Genomic DNA, 20,600 nt, shown 5'->3' on the forward strand with positions numbered 1-20,600 from the left:
ACAAGCTTAAGAGCTCTGTCATAAGGGGGAGCAAGAAGTGTGGAGCATGCATATTCATAGAAGGTCTGAGAAAGCCTCAAAATCCTCAGCAGAACTAAAGGAAGCTATTTCTCGCCTGAAGGCAGCCAGTAAAGACTGGAGGAGGTGACTACTATTTTAAACACAAAGGCAGCAAAGCAAAATTTTAAGAAACATGAAAAAGCCAGAAAACATGACACCACCAAAAGAACAGAATAATTTTCCAGTAATGAACCCCAAAGACATGGAGCTCTGCAATTTACCTCAAAAAGAATTCAAAATACCTGTTTTAAGGATGTTCAACAAGCTACAAAGAAACCCACAGAAAAATAATTCTTCAAAATCAAGAAAACAACACATGATCAAAATGAGAAGTTTAACAAAGAGATCTGTTCCCAATCTGTGAATTATTACAATCTCAGAAGGAGAAGAGGAAAGCAGGTAGAAGGTTTATTACAATGGGGCACCTGGGTGGCTCAGTCAGTTAAGCGGCTAACTCTTGATTTTGGCTCAGGTCATGATCTCAGGGTCCTGGGATTGAGCCCCACATCTGGCTCCGTGCTCATCAGGGAGTCTGCTTCAGATTCTCTCTCTCCCTCTGCCCCTCTTCTATCTCTCTTTCTCTCTCAAATAACTAAATAAATCTTTTTTAAAAAGAAAGGTTTTTACAGAAGTAATAGTACAGAACTTCCAAAACCTGGGGAGAGATTTGGACATCCAAGTTCATAAAAGTCATAGGCCCCCAAAGAAACTCAACATAAAAAAGATATTCTCCAAGATTAATATAATAAAACTGTCAAAATGAAAGACAAAGAGAGAATCTTAAAAATAACAAGAGAAAAGAAGCTCATAATTTACAAGGGGAGCTACATAAGGCAATCAGTGACTTTCTCAGGAGAAACCTTATAGACAAGGACAGAGAGTGATGTTATACTCAAAGTGCTGAAAGAATAAAACTCTCAAGCAAGAATACTCTATACAGTAAAGTAGTCCATGAGAAAATGTCAGAGAAAGGAGATATGGTCCCACATAAACAAAAGTTGATGGAGTTCATTACCACTAGACCTGTCTTACAAGAATGCAGGAAGCAGTCTCTCAAGCTGAAACAAAAGGACGCTAATTAGTAACATGAAAACATACAAAAATATACAACACACTGGTAAAGGTAAGTATATATTTAAATTCAAAATACTTCAATTCTGTATTATGGTGGTGTTTTAACTACTTAACTCTAGTATAAAAGTAAAGGACAAAAGCTTTAAAATTAACTACAGCTATAATAATTTGTTAAGGAATACAAAAAATAAGGTAAATCGTGACATCAAAAACACAAAGAAGGGAGTAAAAGGACAGAGATTTATTATGTAAATGAAGTTAAGTTGTTAGTGTAAAATAGTTATATCTAGAAGATATTTTATGTAAGTCTCCTAATAACCACAAAGCAAAAGCTCACAGTAGATACTCAAAGGATAAAGAGAAGGGAATCAAAGCATACCACTATGGAACAATCATCTATTCACAAAAGAAAAGAGCAAGAGAGAAAGAAAGGAACATGGGAACTATAACAAAGCCAGACAATAATTGATAAGATGGTATTAGTAAGTAAATAATTACTCTAAATGTAAATGGATGGTATTCTCCAAGCAAAAGACATAAAGTAGTTGAATGGATTAAAAAAACAAAACAAAACAAAAACAAAACAAAACAACTTTATGCTGACAACTGGAAACTCCCTTCAGCTTCAAGGATACACATATGCTCAAAGTGAAGGGATAATAAAAGATATTCCATGCAAGTGGAAATCAAAAGAGGCAGTGGTAGCTATACTTATATCTGACTACATAAACTTTAACTCAGAAGCAGTAATAAGAGATCAAGAAAGCCACTGCATAATAATTAGATCATTTAATCAAGGGTATATAGTAATCATAAATATACATGCAGATAGGGGCACCTGGGTGGTTCAGTCAGTTAACATCTGACTCTTGATTTTGGCTCAGGTCATTATCTCAGGATCATGAGATTGAACCCCATGTTAGGCTCCACTCAGCACAGAGTCTGCTTGAGATTCTCTCTCACCTCTCCCTCTGCCCCACCCTCCACTCATGTGCTCTCTCTCTCAATCTCTCTCTCTAAAATAAATAAATAAAATCTTTAATACATATGTGTGTGTGTGTGTGTGTACAGCTAACACGAGAGTACCACCCAAATATATTAAGCATATATTAACAGATCTGAAGGGAAAAACAGACAATACAATAATAGTAGAGGACTTCAGGACTTCACTTTCAACAATATACAGTTCATCCAGATAGAAAAGTATTAAGGAAATATTGGATTTGAACAATATTTCAGACCAAATGAACCTAACAGACATATACAGAACATTCATTGCAAAGCAGCAAAATGCATGTTTTTTTCTCAAGTATATACAGAACATTCTCCAGGATGAATCATATATCACCAAACAAGTCTTAGCAAAGTTAAGAGTAGAATCATATAAAAAATCTTTTCCAACCACAATGGCATGAAACTAGAAATCAATTACAGAAGGAAAACTGGAACATTCACAAATATGTGGAAATCAAATAGTACACTCACAAACAGCCAGGGATTGAAAGAATAAATCAAAAGAGAGATCAAAAAAATCTTGAAATGAACAAACAAAAAGAAGAGAAACACAACATACCAAAACTTGTGGGATACAGCAAAAACAGTTCTGAGAGGAAGCTTATAGCAATAAATGTCTACATTTGAAAAAAGGAAGATCTCAAATAAACTAGCTAACTTTGTATCTCAAGGAACTAGAAAAAGAATACACTAAAGCCAAAAGTTAACAGAATAAAGGAATTATCAAAGATCAGAGCAGAAATAAATAAAATAGAGAACAGAAAAACAACAGAGAAGACCAAAGAAATGAAGAGCTGGTTTTTGAAAAGATATACAAAACTGACATAACATTCTATAGGTTAACTAAAAGGAAAAAAGAGAGAGAGATAACTTAAATAAACAAAACCAGAAATGAAAGAAGGGACATTACACTGATATCACAGAAATAAAAAGGATCATAAGAGACTGCTATGAACAATTATATACCAAAAAAATTGGATACTCTATAAGAAAGGACAAACTCCTAGAAACATATAACCTACCAACTAAAACATGAAGAAATAGAAAATCTGAACAGACCAATAACAAGTAAAAGATTAAATTAGTAACCAAAAGCCTTCCAATAAAGAAAAGCCCAGGACTAGATGGCTTCATGGGTGAATTTTACCAAACATGTAAAAAGGAATTAATGCCAGTCCTTCTCAAACTCTTGTGAAAAACTGAAGAGGAGAGAACATTCTAAATCTCATTTTATGAAATCAGAATTACCCTAATACCAAAGCCTGATAAGGATACTACAAGAAAAGAAAAATGACAGGGCAATATGCATGACGAATATAGATGTAAATTTTTTTAACAAAACAGAAGCAAATCAAACTCAGCAACATATCAAAAGGATCATAACCACCATCAAGTGGGATTTATGCCTGGGATGCAAAGACAGTTCAACACATGCAAATCAAAAAAATGTGATCTATCACATTAAAAGAATGAAAGATGAAAATCATGTGATAATCTCAATAGACACAGAAAAAGCATCTGACAAAACACCCTTCATGATAAAAACTCTCAACAAAAATGGGTATAAAAGGAATGAACCTCAACTTAACAAAGGCCATATATGAAGAGCCCACAGCTAACATCATACTCAACGGTGAAAGATTGAGGGCTTTTCCTCTAAGATAGTCAACAAGACTAAATGTACCCAGTCTCATGACTCTCATTCAACATAGTACTGGAACTTCTAGCCAGAGTAACTATGCAAGAAAAATAAATGAAAGACATCCAACCCAGAAAGGAAAGTAAAATTATCTCTGTTGGAAAATGATGCAATCTTATGTATACAAAATCCTGGAGACTCTACCAAAAACTATTAGAACTAATAAACAAATTCAATAAAGTTGCAGGATAAAAAATCTATACTCAGAAATGAGTTGTGTTATTATACACTAAAAACAGAATATCTGAAAAAGAAAGAAAATAATACCATTTATAATAGCATAAACAGTAACAACAAAATTTGGGAACAAATTTAACCACATTTAAACCATCTATAGATTCAACAGAATTCATGTCAAAATTCCAACGGCATGATTTCACAGAGACAGAAATTCATGGAACTACAAAAGACCCTGAATACCCAAAGCAAGCCTGAGAAAGAAGAACAAAGCTAGAGGCATCATTCTTTCTGATTGCAAACTACTACAAAGCTATAGTAATCAAACAGTATGGTACTGGCATAAAAATGGACACATACACCAATGTAACAGAATTGAGAGCCCAGAAATAAACCCTCACATATACAGCCAACTAACATTTGCTAAAGAAGTTAAGAATACTCAAGGTGGAAAGTGTAGTCTTTTCCCCATAAATGGTGCTGGGGAAACTGTTTAATCATATGCAAAAGAATGAAATCGGACCCCTATCTTACACTACTCACAAAAATTATTCAGAATTGGAATAAAACCCAATATTGTAAAAGTCCTAGAAGAAAACATAGAAAAAAAGCTCCTTGACATTGGTCTTGCCATTAATTTTTTGGATATAACACCAAAAGTATCAGTAACAAATTCAAAATGAGTAAGTGAAACTACATCAAATTAAAAAATAAATCTTCTGGGGCACTGGGTGGCACAGTGGGTTAAGTGTCCAACTCTCAGTTTCAGCTCAGGTCATGATCTCAGGGTTTTGCACCATGTCAGGCTCCACACTCAGTGCAGAGTCTGCTTGAGATTCTCTCTTCCTCTCCCTCTGCCCCTCCCTACCCCTGCTCCCACTCTCTTTCTAAAATAAAATAAATACATCTTTTTAAAAAGTCTTCTGCACAGCAAAAGAAACAATGAAAAGGCAACCTATAGAATGGGGGAAGTATTTGCAAATCATGTATCTAATAAGGGGTTAATATACAAAATATGTAAGAAACTCATATAACTCAATAGCAAAACAAGACGACAACAACAAAATAAACAAACAAAAAAAACACAAAAATCAGTCTGATTAAAAAACAGGTAAAGGATCTGAATAGGTATTTTTCCAAAGAAGAAATACAAATGACCAATAGGTACATGAAATGATGTTTAACATCACTAACCACCAGAGAAATAGAAATCAAAGGCACGATAATATGTCATCTTACACCTGTTAGAACGACTGTCTTCAAAAAGACAAGAAATGACAAGTATTACTGAGACTGTGGTGAAAGGGAACCCCTGTTCATTGTTGGTGGGAACAAAAATTGGTAGTCAGTATGGATAAGAGTATGGAGGTTCCTCAAAAAATTAATAATATAAGTATCATATGATGTAGCAATTCTATTTCTAGGTATATATCCAAAAGATATAAAATGAGGATCTCAAAGATATATCTGCACTCCCATGTTCATTGCAGCATTATTCACAATAGCCAAGATATGGAAACAACCTATGTATCCTTCTATGGATGAATGGATAAAGAAGTGTGGTATATATATAAAATTAAATATTAAATAATATTCAGTCAAGAAAAAGTAAAGTAGGAAATCCTGCCATTTGCAACATCATGGATGGACTTTAAGGGTATTATGTTAAGTGAATAAGTCAGACAGAGAAAATAAATATGATCTCATTTGTGTGTGCAGTCTAAAAAACTTGTTCTTAAATTTCTTGAGTGGCACATGATATTATATTTACCTGTGTATTCAAGGTGAAATCCTGCAGCAGAAACGCTGATGTCTGATTGAAAATTTAGATACAGATTATTAGACGTACTATTCAACAGATGGGGTATTGTTGTTCCTGAAATGATAATTGAAAAGGCAGATCAATGATCACATAATAAATATTATAGTAAAACTAAGTTAATTACTAATCAGCCAATAGATTATCCCTGAAATTATGTATTGGTCAACTGTTTTTCAGGAATTTTTTGATAAAAATATATCTCCCACATTTCTCTTTCATTTTATTGTTTGTGACCATCTCCCAGGAGATAATCCTTTGGGATCACTCTAGATTGCTCCCTAAAAATAGGCAGGAACAAAGAGCTGGTCAAAGCAGTAAATTTTATAGTCCCCTAAAATAAATGTTTTGAATTTCATGTGAATTTTAATATTCCATGCATAAGCTAATAGGAAACTTAATTTTATAAGTTTGCAGGTGATTTTTATAGTATAGTAACTTAAGATTATGTATGGGTTCAGAGGATACATTTATTTATTGCTCTTTTTATTATATATACGTATATATATTATATATGCATTTAATTTTTGTATATATGTATGTATGTATGTTCTTCTATACCAGGTAAAGTACTCTGATGTATCTGACAGCAAAGCTGATAAGTAGTGTTTGAAAAATCCCAATTATAAACTAGTGTTAGCCATGTCTCCCAGCAAATCCATTGTAATGATGTACTCCTGAATTTTTAAAGGAAATCAACTTGACTTTATTCAATTACTAAGTTGAAAACATAAAATATCTGCTTGAACCAATTACTTCTTGACTATTTGACATTGAGTAATAGTTCAAGATCCTTAATATTACAACTCAAGCAGTTTCAAACGACAAGCAGAAAAATAAGTGTCAATCCTATGTTTAAGATAACTTCAAGAAGCATATTAGTTGATAGTATTGCAAAATTTTTCTGGAACTAGTTACTTAAGGTATAACTCTGTGGACCCTACCCACCCACTGATCCTTCTATAAAAGAAGTCAGGACTGATTCATTATAGAACATACAATTGTTTTTTTGTTTGTTTGTTTTCAACCTGTTATCTGTCAATTGTATCCTCACTGAATCACTGAAGACAGAGGTAAACTCGACCTGCCCTTAGTTTCCTAGAGAATCTTAGTGATTAAGAGCTGTGGCTCTGGAGTCACACCAGCTGGGCTCCAGTGTCATTCTAACATTAGCTGTACAACCTCGAGCAACTTAATCTCTCTAAGCTTCAATCACATACCAGAACTGCTAGAAAAAGCAAATGAGGAAATGTATGACAAGCCTCAAATAGAGCTAGCCCTTGATAAATCAATAGCTGTTGTCATTTTTATTATCTTCATTGTTCTTTTTTTTTTTTTTAAGATTTTATTTTATTTATTTATTTAACAGAGATAGAGACAGCCAGGGAGAGAGGGAACACAAGCAGGGGGAGTGGGAGAGGGAGAAGCAGGCTCATAGCAGAGGAGCCTGACGTGGGGCTCGATCCCACAATGCCGGGATCACGCCCTGAGCCGAAGGCAGACGCTTAACCGCTGTGCCATCCAGGCGCCCCTATCTTCATTGTTCTATTTATTATTAAGAAAGTATTACCCCCAATCTATTCTAGACAAATGTTATGAGATTTCTTCCAAGAAAGACTTCTACCTTAATTTATATCTAAAATACTACTTATGACTAAACCAAGTCACTCTAACTCCAGATATTTCTTCTTTCCTTTTCTCAATGGTGATGCTGAAAAACTGGTTATCATACTCTATTTTAAAATCTACTAAAAACTTCAAACCATTCACACTGATTTAAGTATATCTGAAATGTAGAAGTTGATGGTTTAGCTGTGTTCTTATGTCTATGTTTAAAAAGTATATTAAAGTTAAAGGTATAGCTAAAATTAGAATAAAACTTGATTTCACTCTTCATATGTTGGAAAAAGCTGATAGATTATTGCATAAATTACCTTTAAAAACCTTAACAAATTAAAAAACCTTCTGGTCTTGGTACCTGGGTATATATTAACTTTATATAATTTTATTCATTTCATAGAAATAATTTTATATTCTCTTTATTCTCACTCAACAGTACCTTGTAACATTCACCATGTTGTTACACAGTCTCTAAAATTATTTTAATGGCTGGGTAACACTCTATTGAGTAGATAGAGCATAATTACCAAGCACTGTCTAATTTTTAACTATTTAAAAGAAAAGGGCACACATATTATTCCTGAATCACAGCTCAGCTGAAAATATTACTATAAAAGAATCAATAAATAATTACATAAACATAGTAAGAATATAGCAAGGTTTTAAATAGCAATTTCAAAGTCATTACCTTTAATGCCTTTCAAACTTCTAACCTGGTAATTTAGTTCCCTGTGTATAGTTTATAAAAAGCAATTCAAACTGCTAAGTCAGAGTTCTGGAAGGTCTTTTAAAAAGAGAGAGAGATTTTTATATTCCTAATTATATCTGTATTTTAATTAAGCTCAGCTCTTCTATTTACCTGAATAACTTCCAAGTCGTGGAGCATTGTTGTCTCCCCCATCATAAAAGTCCAGAGAATCCCAATTATGTTCTGTAGCAAAGCTGACAACTTGCACCTGTAAAATAATAATTACTGATAAGAAAACATATTTCTAACAAGATGCTAATATTATAGCCCTTATCACCTCATTAGAAGAGAGAACTCCAAGCTGGGACCATGTCATTGTGGCCCTTCATAGAAGGATTTTAACAGAGCTCATCTTTGCCATTGTAGCACTGGCCTACATGCGCTGACTTTGGTGAGAGAGCCTATGGGGCACCTAGCAGTGTTCACTATGGGTATAACATTGATAATATCTACTGCCATTTCAGAGCGTTCTCTTTATTAAAGGCTGTGGGTTAGAGGCACCTAGGTGGCTCAGTCAGGTGAGTGTCTGACTCTTAATTTCGTCTCAGGTCATGATCTCAGGGTCATGAGATGGAGCCCCACATGGAGCCCATGTCCATTCAGCAGGGAGTCTGCTTGTCCCTCTCCCTCCCCTCCTGCCCCTTCCCCCACTCTCTGTGTCTTTCTGTCTCTATGTATCTAAGGTAAATAAAGAAAAAAAATCTAAAAAAATAAAAATAAAGGCTTTGGGTTAATTAATGTCTTAGTGCCAGGAATCCCAAAGCATGTTGTAAACAAATGGTTAATTTTTGTGTTCTGTAGTTTTAGATTCTTGCCAGTTTAACTAGGCTTATACTGGATACATTTTATTTTCCTTTATTTGCCTAACTTTTGCTCAATTTCCTTTCATTAAAAAAATTAACATTATTATTCCCTATGCACATTTTTAATAGGTCTCAATATGGATGACCAAAATTATACTTTATAACTGATTGGGGTACATGCTGGAGAACAATTCTCTCATGTCTATTAAATTTTATTTAAAGAAAGAGGCATGTGTTACTTTGCTGCACTTCACTTGGCACAGCTTGAGCTTTCGCAAGAACCCACAGGACCCCCACAACTGTGGATGTGATCCTTTTTCTCTTCGTGTAGCTAATTTTATTGTTCTGGAGGAAGAGAAGGACTAACTTTATTAGAATAAATTCATTTTATTTAGCTAAAGTCTGTTATAATTGTAAGCACTGCACTCATTCGCTAAATAATTATAACAATTACATTCATTAAAAATGTCTTATCCACAAAAGAGACCCTCATCATTCTTCCCGTCAAGTGAATGCTGGTGCCTCTTTTCCAGGGGTGAGTGCCACATGGCAACAGATACCCCGCCTGTGTGACAGGCATTAGGCCCAATGGCAACGTTCCAGGACAGGGAGAAGAATGGAATTAAAGCTGTATGACTGTAATATTATCACCACCTCCTTAAACAAGGATCAATTCTCTCCTCATACCTGAATTTTCCTTTCCTACAATTCAGGGGAAGAAAAGATCATATTTAGCTGAAATAAAAGAAAAAAGAAGAGAAAGGAAAAGAAAAGAAAAAAATGTAAGGATTCATGCAGGAGTTGACATTTGCGATAAGCTTAACGTATTGAGAGGTTTTCCACTGCAAGAAATTATTGAGTTATAAAAATGTAGAGGGGGCAAGCCATGAGGTGGATTTAGTGAACCATTGGTAATCCAATTTAGCCACAGAAGGTATTTACATATGAGGAAATATGCATGCAAAGTTAGGAAAAGTAGAGAAAAGTTAGAAAGAGTAAGCTTAGTGGATAAATACAAGAGACTGCAGAGTTAGGACGCCTGGATTTGCAGCTTCTTGGCTCCCTCCCCTGGCTGCCATGTAATCCTAGAAGAGTTGTTAATCTTTCTATGACTTCAATTACTCATATAAATCATCGTAGTAGTAGTAAAGGTATCTGATTCATGGAATTATTTTAAAAATTAAATTAATTTTAGTTGAGAATAGTGTCCAGTGTTTATAAAAGATTTAATGTATCTTAGTTGAGACAGACTGGCCAAGAGACTATAAAGACTAAACACCACAACAATAATTAGGCAATCGAGTAGTCCACTGAAGGCTTTAGAAGAAGCAAAATCAGAACTGCTTTGAGTACTACACTGCATTAGATGAAAGAGATACAAGTGAAAGGACAATTTCAGTGTCCACTGCATCGTCTATGTGAGAAGCAATGAAAGACTGAAGTAGGTTGGAGGCAGAAATAAATAGTAGAAAGGGGGACAGAGATGTCACATGTGTTGCTACAGGGGAAGTTACCGGTTTTTGTGTAATCTGAATAAGGGAGGGAAGTGAGAGGGAAGACTTAAGAATAATTTAACTTTTTTCCCTGAGTTATGGAGATCAGAGGGGCGGTGAGAACAAAAATGAAGACATCTGTAGGAAAGCCTATTACCTTAATGAGAAAAAGAAATTCTGTTTAATTCTGGATACATATGTATGACAGCCTGAATACTGGCTACCAAAAATATCAGGTCCTCATCCCTGGTGCCTATACATATTGCCTTACATGGAAGAAAAAAAAAAAAAAGGTCTTTCAGATGCAATTAAACTAAGCATCTTGAGATAGGGAGATTATCCTGGATTATTCAAATGGGCCCTAAATACAATCATAAGAAAGATGTCAAAGGAGATTTGACACAGACAGAAGAGAGAAGGCAATGTGACCATGTGGGCAAAAAATAGAGTCATATAGCAGACACTAAGGAGTGCCAGGAGCCACCAGAAGTTAAAAGAGGCAAGGAAATGTTCTCTCCTAGAGCCTGGGCAGCGGGAGGAGTGGAGGGTCAGAGCACAGCCCTGTTAGCACCTCAGTTGCAGCTCAGTAAAACTGCTTTGGGACTTCTGGCCTCCAGTACCGTGAGAGAATAAACTTCTGCTATTTTAAGCTATCAAGTACATGGTAATTTGCAGCAGCCACAGAAAACTAACCCAATTTACCACTCGGAGTCTGGGCAAATTGTGAATGTAGTTTGGCACAATAAACAGAGGGTATGGAAGACTCAAGTAAATGAGTGAGGACCCACAATGACAAAAAGCCAAATGAGAGTCAAAGTAAAAGATTTAAAAAGAAGCAGCTATTGATTCAGCATTTAGAAGAACTTTGCATTAGATGGAGTGGTCCATCATGGTAACAGGATAGCTTTATGAGGCAATGAATTTCCAATCACTAAAACCAGATATTCCTCATATAGACATTCAAATCTCATTTTAATTTGCTTGTTAGATTAGCTCATGATCATGATTCTACAAATTGACACAATTAAGTAACGAACATTGTTTTCCCATGGTTATTCACATAAAGATCGCTCTTTCACTTGATAACTCTGTTATTATAGCCCGTTTGGAATTCTCCATCAATATACTTTGCTAAAATAGACAGGCAAACAAATGAATACACTAGTTCCTACAAACTTCTCATGTAAACTTAATATAACAAATTACTCTATTTGTTGAGGGTATTTCTAAAGACAGTTCAATCATTCTATGTTATTTGTAACTTTTTCAGCATTTTAAATATTTCTTCTTTCCACCACTGGTTATCCCATTTCATCTCCTACAGGATTTATTGAATATTCATATAATTCTTTATTCACACACATTTTCATCCTAACTGAATAGAATAAAATAAGCATTGTTTTAAACCTGATGTAGTAGTCAGGTAGCTTTTAGGTAAAGTTAGTGAAATATCAAATATAATTAACATTTTACATATATGTGTATGTATTATATAATTTTCTATGATCTAGAGATATGTCTAAAATTAACATACATATAAGAGGTTAATTAGAAAAAAAGTGTTTGGCAGTCCTTTAGAGTACTTAAAAATAAAAATCCAGTATGCTTCACACTTTATAAGTTTGATAAATGTTCTGTTAAATTCAAAATGTTTTCTAAAGTGTGATCATTAAATAAAATGCTTCCTCAGTGAAAGATTTTATATTTTATAGTGTCATTTATATTAAGTGTCCAGTTCTGAACAGTGTTTGGCTAGGACAAGTGACATACAATGTACTTTGTCTGCAGATGTCTTCTTAGTTCATCATGCTGTCTTAACTCCTTAAAATAGTCTAAAATTCCACTGCTTGGGGAGGTATTCATTGGTTCATTCTAAAAATATTTACTGAGTGTGCTAGCTGCCAGAGCAGACTGAGTACCCTCATGAGCTTATGGATAAGTAAGTAAGTAGTAACAGTAAAATGTGATGGGTGTTGTAATAGGGAAATCGCAGGGACCTATGAGAACATACAGCATGGGACTTAACCTTTTCTCAAGTTCACGGAAAGTCTTTCACAGGAACTGTTTTAAGTTGAGACAGAAATGATGACTAAGAATAAGCCAAATAAAGGGAGATCAAGGAGAGTGTTGTCTGGAAAGGGAACAACATGCACAAAGGCCCAAAGGCAAAAGAGAGCTTTTATAAAGAACTAAAATAGGGTAAACAGAAGAGGTAAGAAATGAGGACAAAGCACAAAGGCATAATCAACTTGTCAAGGAATTAAGGATATAGGGGACAGCTGAAGTATTGTAAGCAGGAAAGTGATATTATTAGGTTTTTAATTTTAGGTTACTCTCTTTGCCCTCCGAGGAATAGATTGGAGGAGAAAAAGAACCTGGGAGAGGGATGATGACCACCCAATCTAAAGTGATTAAAATCTGGATGTAGAGAAATAGACTTATTTGATTTGTGAAAGACAGACCTGACACTGACATATTTCATTGTATAGAGCAGAAGAAGGAAAAAAAAAATCATCAAGATTTCTGGCTTGTGCAACTGAATGGATGAGAGGTTCATTCTGAGACAGAGAACACTGGAGAAGTTCCATAATAATGAGAAAAAATCATGAAGTCAATTTTGAACAGACTGAATTTGAAATTCCAGCAAGAAGTTTAGCTGAAAGTACCCAGTGGGCAGTTAGATATCTAACCAAGAGATTAAATTTTACCGTTCTTCTTTTAATATAATACTATATAATCAGGGGTGCCTCGGTGGCTCAGTTAGCTAAGCATCAGACTCTTAATTTCAGCCTGGTCATGTTCTCAGTGTCCTGAGATGGAGCTCTGCCTTGGGCTCTGTGTTCAGTGGGGAGTCTGCTTGAGATTCCCTCCCTCTCCTTCAGCTCCCCACTCCCCACATGCATGCTCTCTCTCTCTCTCAAATAAAAATCCTTGTTCATTCTACCAGTGATGAGACAGGATTGATTGGTTTTCCCTGAATTTTACATACAAGTTGGCCATAAAAGGACAGTACAGCTAGTAAGAATATAAGCATAGATCTATAGTCTTTTCATTTTTAATAGCCTTAAAACACTGTAAACATACATTTCATATTTTCTCATTGGTTTACTGACTTATTTTACTCCTAATACCCGTCAAGTGATTTTTTTTAATTTTCTGAAAAATTATAAAGATAAATTCAAACAGGTGATTTTTTTTAACTGAAAATTATACTACTCTCTAATTTCAGTTTTAATGAATGATTTCTTGACTACTTTTTCCATAGCTGATAGATATCTCAAGTTTCCAAAGGAAAATCTTACGACTCAACTGGAGAAGTAATCAAGTTAGTTTTATGAAATATAGATTATGTAATATTTTGTGAAGAATAATTACTTTCCATGGAATATATACTGAATCAGGAGTAAAATGCCATCAATTTACCCAGAAACAATCTCCTTGTAAAACAGAGTAACTGGTCAAATTTCTCCTCCTCAGTTGTACTAATATTATATCACATTGATTGTCAATAGACTACCATCCCAGTTCCTTGCTAACAGAGAACTGATTTTGTTTAAGTAAATGAGGACAGTATACATCAGAGGAAGCTGAGCCCCTTGCTTAATCTAGGTACTTAATACTGATTTGTTTGAGCCAAATCATAATAGATCTTTTGCTACTGGCCAGTATACGGCTTAGGAATGGATATTCTTCTAATTTTGATCAATAGGACAGGAGGGAAAGTCTACTGGAAGGATTTCTAAAAAGTTTTTTTAACCACTGTAAAGCTACGTAAGATAGAAACATTCCATTTTGGCTACTGGCCATTGCTGCATAAAGCTATTGTGGCTAGAGTTTTTGTAGCCATCTCGAGATCATGAGAAAAGAAGCTTAAGAACTAAGCCAACAAGCTATCTCAGAGAAGAGAGAGAGAGAAAAACCTGGGATCGAGAAGGACACAACTAAACCTCTGAAATAAACAACCTTTACCCCATGATTCCATGTCATGTAGAGCAACATATTTTTTCTTATTGTTTATGCCTTCTTGAATTGGTTTTCTGTTTTCTGCCGGTGGAAAAATTAATAAGTATCTTTCTATTTACATTCAACCGTGCCAGTGAAAAGCATTGGCTAAACCTTTAGAAGTAACCTGCAACCTGTCATCTCTGAAAGGATTAACTTCAAACATACAATGAAAAGGAGAAAAATTTAAATTTTCTTACTTGAATGCCAGCTCCCTCTGGCACTGTGATCTTCCATACACAATTCAGATTGTTGTCATAAGGCTCAGGGTATCCAGGAGACAAAATAGTCCCTTTGCGCTTAGTTAAAATTCCACCACAGGGCACTAAAAGTAAAACAATTCAAGAGAGGGAGTTAATTCTAATGCAAAGGATTAAAATAAGAGAAAAGGTCAGAGATAACATCTTAGACAGATACTAGAATTGCAAACACAGCCAAATCTTACTATTTTTTAAAACTCATAAGAACAATGAAAATTAAATCTTCCTCCCTAAAAACTTTTAAAAATAATTAGATAACATGAATGGATAACCTTACAATGGCATATCTAAAATCATACTACAATTAACTCAATGACAGCCTATCTCCAGTATATTACTAAAAAATGCATTGGCACATTTGCATTAAAATTGCTCATATCTAGAAATAGAATTTTTTGAAGAATTATCTTATATTTGTCACTTTATTCTTTATGCATCCTTTAAAGAGTAATAGCATCTTTTCAGGAGTAATCAAGATGCTAATAACATTTATACAGAGCCTACTGTTCGCCTGGAACTCTTCTAAGCAATTTACAGATTTTTAACTCATTAAAGCCTCCCAACAATCCAATGAGATATAAATAAATATTCTCCTCATTTTACAGGAAATAGAGTCACTAAGCGATTAAATAACTTGCCCGAGATCACAGAGCTAGTAAGAGATGAAGACGAAATTTGAATGCTGAAGTTTGGCTCCAGACTCCATGTCCTTCAGTGGAAGAAAGAGACTTGATATGGGGCCAGTCTTGTTATTGCCAGTACAATATGACAAGAAAAAGTAAGTGTGTAGACCTGCTCTGAAGTCAATAAAGGCCTCTATCACTTTTTAAAAGTACTAATCTTAAAATTCTCATACCACTGATACTATCAGCTTGGCTCTGGGCATGACCTAACTTACAATGTTAAATGCTGTGTGATGTTAGATACGTTCCTTAAATTCTCTGAAACTCAGATACTTTGTATGTGAAATGATAATGTGGTTGTTTAAAAAGGGCTTTTGTGAAAAATATATAGATAGGATAACATACATAAAGAAGCTAGCACATTGTTTGGAACACAATGAGAGGTCAATAAATTGTACTTCATTTTACAATTTCCTTTCACAACTATTATTATTTTAGATACCACTGGTACTCTGATCCTTGGGCATTTGTTGTAGTCTGGTTATAAGAGTGAGATATCAGGATATACCTTTTATAATAATTTTTAAAAAGTTAATAATAATTTCTGCTACTTTCAAAGCCTAATGAAAAACCTAGGACAATTGCTCAAAAGAGTGCTACAAACGTTTTTAACAGTGTAAAAATGTATCTTTAATGAAAACCATTTTGTTGTAATTTCCTATAAATTTATGTTATATATTAATTCAGGTTAAATTGGTCAGAAAAAAATTAGCTCCTTTAAAAACAAAACCAACAGTTTTGGATGACTTGAGAATTAACATGTCAGGAGTGGAAGAAGAATTCTATAATAGAGATTCACCCCCAAAACAGATTAAAAATAAATGATTGACGAAGTGCTGATTCTGAGTTGAAAGAAAATACAGATAACTCTTCCTCTCCATTGACACTATCCTACCTCACTCTCATTTTATTTCTAGGTTACTACATTAATCATATCAATGGACCTCGTTATGGTGGGTATATTATCCATGTAATATGTCTCATTATTACTAAAATGACCTTTTTAAAATTAAAATTTGATCATGTTATTTCACTACTGAAAATCCTTCAAAAATCTCCCTGTGGCTTCAATTCCACAGATAAACACAGTTAACTTTATCAGTCTCTAAATACATCTCCAGGTTTATATGCACCCATGATTTCCTAATATGTCATCATCCCAATCCCCCATCCCAGTTCAGCCTACTGAACTAATATACTCTCTTAAGGCTGTGATTTGGTATGTCTTCTCCCACATAGCCAGCACTACCATCCACCGTCACTCGATGTTGACTTTACCTCTCTACCTCTTTGCTGACTCCCTTATCTGTTAAGTGTCCCATAGTTTTCCATAGCACCAAGTTTTTTCTTATACAACTCTATCACAGTATAGCTCATATTATGTTTTCGTATTCTTTTTATATGTTAGTCTCTTCCAATAGACTGAAGTCTGAGAAGATGAAGCAATCAACTTTTGTCTGGAACTCGGCTCACTGTGGTGCCAAGTTTCTAACTCATCTACCCTTCGTTCCCTGATACCACAGTGACAAATCCCCTCTTCCTCACTTTCCCGACTGTCCTCCATCCATTTCATCAGGCCTTTGTCTTCACTCCATTGAAATGACTATGCCAAAGTCACCAGAATATTCTTGTTACAATGTGATATGCAATTCTTAATTTTCAATTTACTCAATCTATGAGTAATTATCTCTTCCTGTTGATCACTTCAACTACCTTGAGCCTTTCTTTGCTTGGCCATGGAGACACCACATTATTCTACCTTTTTCTATACCACTGGCTATACTCACAGTCTTTCTCCCTCTCCTCTTTCTTTCTTTCTTTCTTTCTTTCTTTCTTTCTTTCTTTCTTTCTTTCTTTCTTTCTTTCTTTCTCTCTCTCTCTCTCTCTCTCTCTTTCTTTCTTTCTTTCTTTCTTTCTTTCTTTCTTTCTCCCTTCCTTTCTCCCCGCCTTCCCTTCCCCTCCCCCCTTCCTCTCCCTTGTCCCTCCCCTCCCCTCCCCTACCTTCCCTTCCCTTCCTTCTCTCTCTCTTTCCTTCTTTCTGCCTCATCCTCCTCCCCTGATCCTTTAAATGTTGTAGCACTCTTTGACCTAGGCCATCTTCTCTTTTCTTTCTAACCATCACACCTCAAAAATGGTATCTATTTCCATGTCATCAATATAGTATGACTACTAAATGTTTATCTCAAATTTTGACTTTTGCTCAGAATCCTGCAATAATATGCCTAATAAGTATCTGAAAACTAATATGTCTAAAACAATACTTCTGAAATTGTCCTCTACCTCTACCATTCTCCATCTCAGTAAATGTGACTAACATTCACCTAGCTCTAGGCCAGAAATCTAGGACTCATTTATCTTAATTTCTCTTCCTTATATTCAAATTCACATTTATATCTATGTTCAACCTATCAGTAAACTTCCTTATCTCCACTAAAAAAAATAAATTGCAAAGCTTATAATTCTCACCCCTGATCATGACTTTCCTATCAAAATTACCATTACCTTTCCTCTCCACTATTGCAATTGCCTTCCATTCTGTCTTCTTGCTTTACTCCACCCCTCTTTACACTGGCCACAGTGATTTTTTAGAAACTAAGACCACATCATTCCCTAGCTCAATGAATTCCCTCACTGCTTAGAGAAAAGTCAAACTTCCCATGGCCTCTGAGGGTCCACATGACTTGGCCTCTGCTCTGCCCCCCAAACTCTTCTATCATGCTTGCCATCATTCATTCTGTTCCAGACACCTGGGATTCTTGCTATGGCTTAAACATGTCAAGATCTGTGTCTGCCTCACAGTCTATATGTATGTTTACCTCCAAGACTATTACAACCCTCTCTGTTCATTTCATTTGGATATAAAACAGCCCTGGATGTATTCGTCTGACCTCTAGCCCTTTCTTTACTTTTCCCCATAGTACATAACCACTATCTGAAAAAAGAGAACACATTACTGATGTGTTGCTCAATTTCCCTCTACTAAAATGTAAACTCCGAAAGGGCAGGAATCTTATCTTCTTATTCAGAGCGAGAATAGAAAGTGACACTTGGTAAGCACTCACTAAATACTTGTTGAACAGACTGGTTGTATATCTGTGTAAATATCGTGGTTACAGGTCCCTCTTCATCGTTCCTGCATTATTCCTTTCTCCCAGTATTTTCCTAAACAAGCCATATATAACAATATAAATTTTCATATTACAATATATAAATATACTATAAAAGTATCCCCAGATAAGCATTACTATACACATGATACTTTATAAAGTTTCAATTCCCATGTATGTTACTTTCCCAAATATTTTTTTCCTATTTTAAAAGATCTATATTTCCCTACTGATTATTAAGAGAACAGGCTTTAGACAAGCATCCTGGGTTCAAATCCTAATTCTGCTTTTATCTCTAAACCACAGAGGTTTTACTATCTTAAGAGAAATACTAATCTTATCTACCTCCTGGTGTTGGTATCAACATTAAAAAAGAAAATGCTTAATAGTGCTTCTTACAAATACTAATTGCTATTTATTACTATTTTGAGTAACCTCTTCATGGATGAATGGATGGATGAATAAATGAATCAGTGAATGAGGGTTCAGCTCCTGTATTGATTGATTTCCTCATCAATTTCTCTCCTGCTCTAAGAAAAGATGATATAAACAGGTGTTGCCATGGATCTAATACAAGTAAAAAAACTTCTTTCTGGAATTCTAAAGGTTCTGCATGTTGGGTGGAAGGGGGGGCAACGAGATAAAGGTGATGGGATAAGCAGCTAATTAAAGACATTTCGCCCAAAGGCAATAAATGGCAGGTTCAGGGCTTTTCAAAAGATACCTCCCACTAACAAAAGTACTTATGCCTAAGGCCATATATTGTCAGAGCTATTAGTGGCTGCAGGGGGTTATTTGAATCACAGAGTCTCAGAGGGAGGAGAGCTTGGAGTTTTATGAGACTGAAAATTTTAAGAAATCTGAAGTGTAAGAATGTCAAATTTGGAAGATAAAAACTCAGTCTTGGCATATTTTTCAGTTTTATATTTTTTTCCAAGTCCAATGTTCTTATCAAAATATCATTGTACTTTATTATAATTTGCCTAAGGATGGCTGGATATGATAGATTTGTGCAAGATTACTAAATATCATTTACATACTGGTCATTTAAACCTGTGGATCCCCTACCTTAATATTTGACCATTTTAACTATAAGCACCACTCACATACCATGACTAATAGAGTTTAATTTCAGTCTGTTTTTGCAAAATTATGGAACATTTTATTGTGTTTTACTCTAACAACAACAAAAAAGGAAAGTGTTGGTAACAGCATTAAGAACCGTGAAACTAAATTAATATAGTGGAGATGGAAATCATTAGGAATGTGGAAAGCTGCCTTCTTTGGTTTCAAACGGATACTCACTTGGCTTAAGTTGTTAGCTGAGCATTCACTTAACAGTAAAGGTAGAGAAAATACAATGATAAAATCTGGTAAATAGATTGTCAAAGGTTATATCTAAACTGTAAAGAATAGAGAATTTGTTCTCTCTCAGAATAAAACTACCCATATAATATGTAAATCTATTGTTTATGTTTTACCTATGTCTCTTTCCTACAGAAATATTGTCAGAAGAGTTCCAAACTTCCAATGGCTCGTAAAGGTGTAAGCAAGCAAAGTGAGCAAGAGCATCACCACCTGGTGGGGAGGATATGTGTTGTAATGAGCACTGGGTATTATATAAGACTGATGAATCACAGACCTGCACCCCTGAAACAAATACAAAAAATAAAAAAATAAAAAGCTTGAAATTGAAAATACATGGGCCCTGGACTTGAGGAATTGTCCAGTTGTTTGACCTCTACAAGAATTCAGGAAATGATCACAGTTAATTGTTAAAATCCATTCCCTGAGCAAATGTTTATTAAACACCCATTAGATCCCAGGCCCTCTCTTGAAGGAACATGAAAACAATACAGTGTCAGGGCAGAGGAGGACAAGAAAGATTAAGAAACTAAAAACAAAACAAAATAAAACAAAAAACAAAAACAAACAAAAAAAACCCAAACTACATATAATATGGTAGATGCTTGTCATTAAAGAAAAGCAGGCTAAAGGTATAGAACAAATGGAGGGAAGGTAGCAGAAAATTATTTTGGAT

General features: G+C 34.8%; 1 protein-coding gene across 3 annotated transcripts in view; it reads right to left on the reverse strand.

Moving 5' to 3' along the window:
- CSMD3 (CUB and Sushi multiple domains 3) overlaps positions 1-20,600 on the reverse strand; it is a 1,145,609-nt gene that overhangs the window by 135,109 nt on the left and 989,900 nt on the right. For all 3 annotated transcript variants that reach the window (XM_040625739.1, XM_040625738.1, XM_008689272.2), the window contains 3 exons: positions 14,710-14,834; positions 8,323-8,419; positions 5,796-5,900 (listed from right to left, as the gene is read on the reverse strand). In XM_040625739.1, coding sequence (XP_040481673.1) covers positions 5,796-5,900; positions 8,323-8,419; positions 14,710-14,834 — 327 coding nt within the window. The remainder of the gene's footprint in view (positions 1-5,795; positions 5,901-8,322; positions 8,420-14,709; positions 14,835-20,600) is intronic.

Source organism: Ursus maritimus, unplaced genomic scaffold, assembly GCF_017311325.1.
Source record: "Ursus maritimus isolate PB19 unplaced genomic scaffold, ASM1731132v1 scaffold_9, whole genome shotgun sequence".
Classification (NCBI taxonomy): domain Eukaryota; kingdom Metazoa; phylum Chordata; class Mammalia; order Carnivora; family Ursidae; genus Ursus; species Ursus maritimus.